Source organism: Atta cephalotes, assembly GCF_000143395.1.
Source record: "Atta cephalotes unplaced genomic scaffold scaffold00012, whole genome shotgun sequence".
NCBI lineage: Eukaryota > Metazoa > Arthropoda > Insecta > Hymenoptera > Formicidae > Atta > Atta cephalotes.
This window is the reverse complement of record NW_012130076.1, coordinates 5,376,811-5,378,425: the sequence shown is the minus strand read 5'-3', so window position 1 is coordinate 5,378,425 and position 1,615 is coordinate 5,376,811. Positions and strand designations below refer to the sequence as shown.

Genomic DNA, 1,615 nt, shown 5'->3' with positions numbered 1-1,615 from the left:
ATGTTGAATATTGTAAGGTATCATACAAAAGTATTAGGAGCGTATAATGCTACTAGACGCATACTTAGCCGACAATACTTGTTTACCAATGCAAGTGCTGGCGTTGAGCGATGTAATATTTCTTTGAAATACTGTTCAAAATTCTTGTTTCAAAAGGTAACGAACATTTTAGTATATCTGACAATGCTATGTAATTTTAATAAACTAAACGATATTTAATATTAAACTAATTTTAACGACAGAAACCACTTAAACAAGTAAACGTCATAATTCGTAATTATGCCTCAAAACCAAGCGGTAAACATGAGAAAATTGTGGGATCTTGGTTGCTCACTTGTGGCGGCATGGTTTTTATAGCAGTCGCATTGGGTACTATTATTTATTTTGTATATTATCACTACATTTGTATCATACTTAAGAGCATTGTAGAAAAGACATATGGAAAATAGAATTTCAGATTAATATTTCTCTCCTCCATGATCTAATGGAGTCTATTATATATGCAATTAAAATTTATGTAATATTTAATCACAAGACATTAAGTACTTGTTAAGGTAAATAAAATATATTTATATTTAAGAAACAATCGAAGATTATTTTTCCTTTCTTCTATGTATTTAGGTGGTATAACAAGACTCACCGAATCAGGCTTATCTATGGTTACCTGGAAATTGCTAGGAGAAAAAATGCCTTTTAGTAAGACTCAATGGCTTTCAGAATTTGAACGTTACAAACAATTTCCTGAATATAAAATGTAAAAAATAATTGATAATGTCAAAAGATTAATTTATGAAAATATATATATATATATATATAATGTTATATATTAATTTTGCTGTAGAATCAACCATAGTATGACATTGGAAGAATTTAAACGTATTTGGTGGATGGAATATTTACATAGAATGTGGGGACGTTTAATCGGCGCTGTATTTATAATTCCAGCAACATATTTTTGGTATAAGGGTATGCTAAAACGTGGAATGAAAACACGTGTTGTTGCCTTAGGCTCATTAATTGGTCTGCAAGGACTCATGGGATGGTATATGGTTAAATCTGGATTGGAAGATCGTTTTATAGAACCTTCCGATATACCACGGGTGTCGCAATATCGTTTAGCTGCACATCTCGGATTAGCATTGCTCCTATATACTGGATTTCTTTACAATGCTTTGGATCATCTGATTCCTGCTCAAAAGATAACTGCTAATTTCTCTGATACCTCAATTGCAAATAATACACTGAAAGCACTCAAAAGGTTTAAAAGATTAATTCATTCAACAAAAGGGCTGGTATTTATCACTGCTTTATCAGGAGCATTTGTAGCTGGGATGGATGCTGGTCTTATTTATAACACATTCCCAAAAATGGCTGATAAATGGATACCTGATGATTTACTTGCCATATCTCCAATATTAAGAAACTTTACGGAAAATCCAGCTACAATTCAATTTGATCATAGGATTTTGGTAAGTTTTATATATATATATATATATATATATATATATATATATATATACTACTATATAGTTATTATTATTATTATATATATTATTATTAGTTAGTACGTAACGTACGTAACCTACGTAACGTACTAATAATAATTAGTTAGGTT

General features: G+C 30.1%; 1 protein-coding gene across 1 annotated transcript in view; it reads left to right on the top strand.

The window, feature by feature from the left end:
- LOC105617289 (cytochrome c oxidase assembly protein COX15 homolog) overlaps positions 1–1,615 on the top strand; it is a 2,095-nt gene continuing 480 nt past the window's right edge. Inside the window, exons 1-4 of the mRNA XM_012198855.1 lie at positions 1–156; positions 243–369; positions 622–754; positions 842–1,469. Coding sequence (XP_012054245.1) covers positions 1–156; positions 243–369; positions 622–754; positions 842–1,469 — 1,044 coding nt within the window. The remainder of the gene's footprint in view (positions 157–242; positions 370–621; positions 755–841; positions 1,470–1,615) is intronic.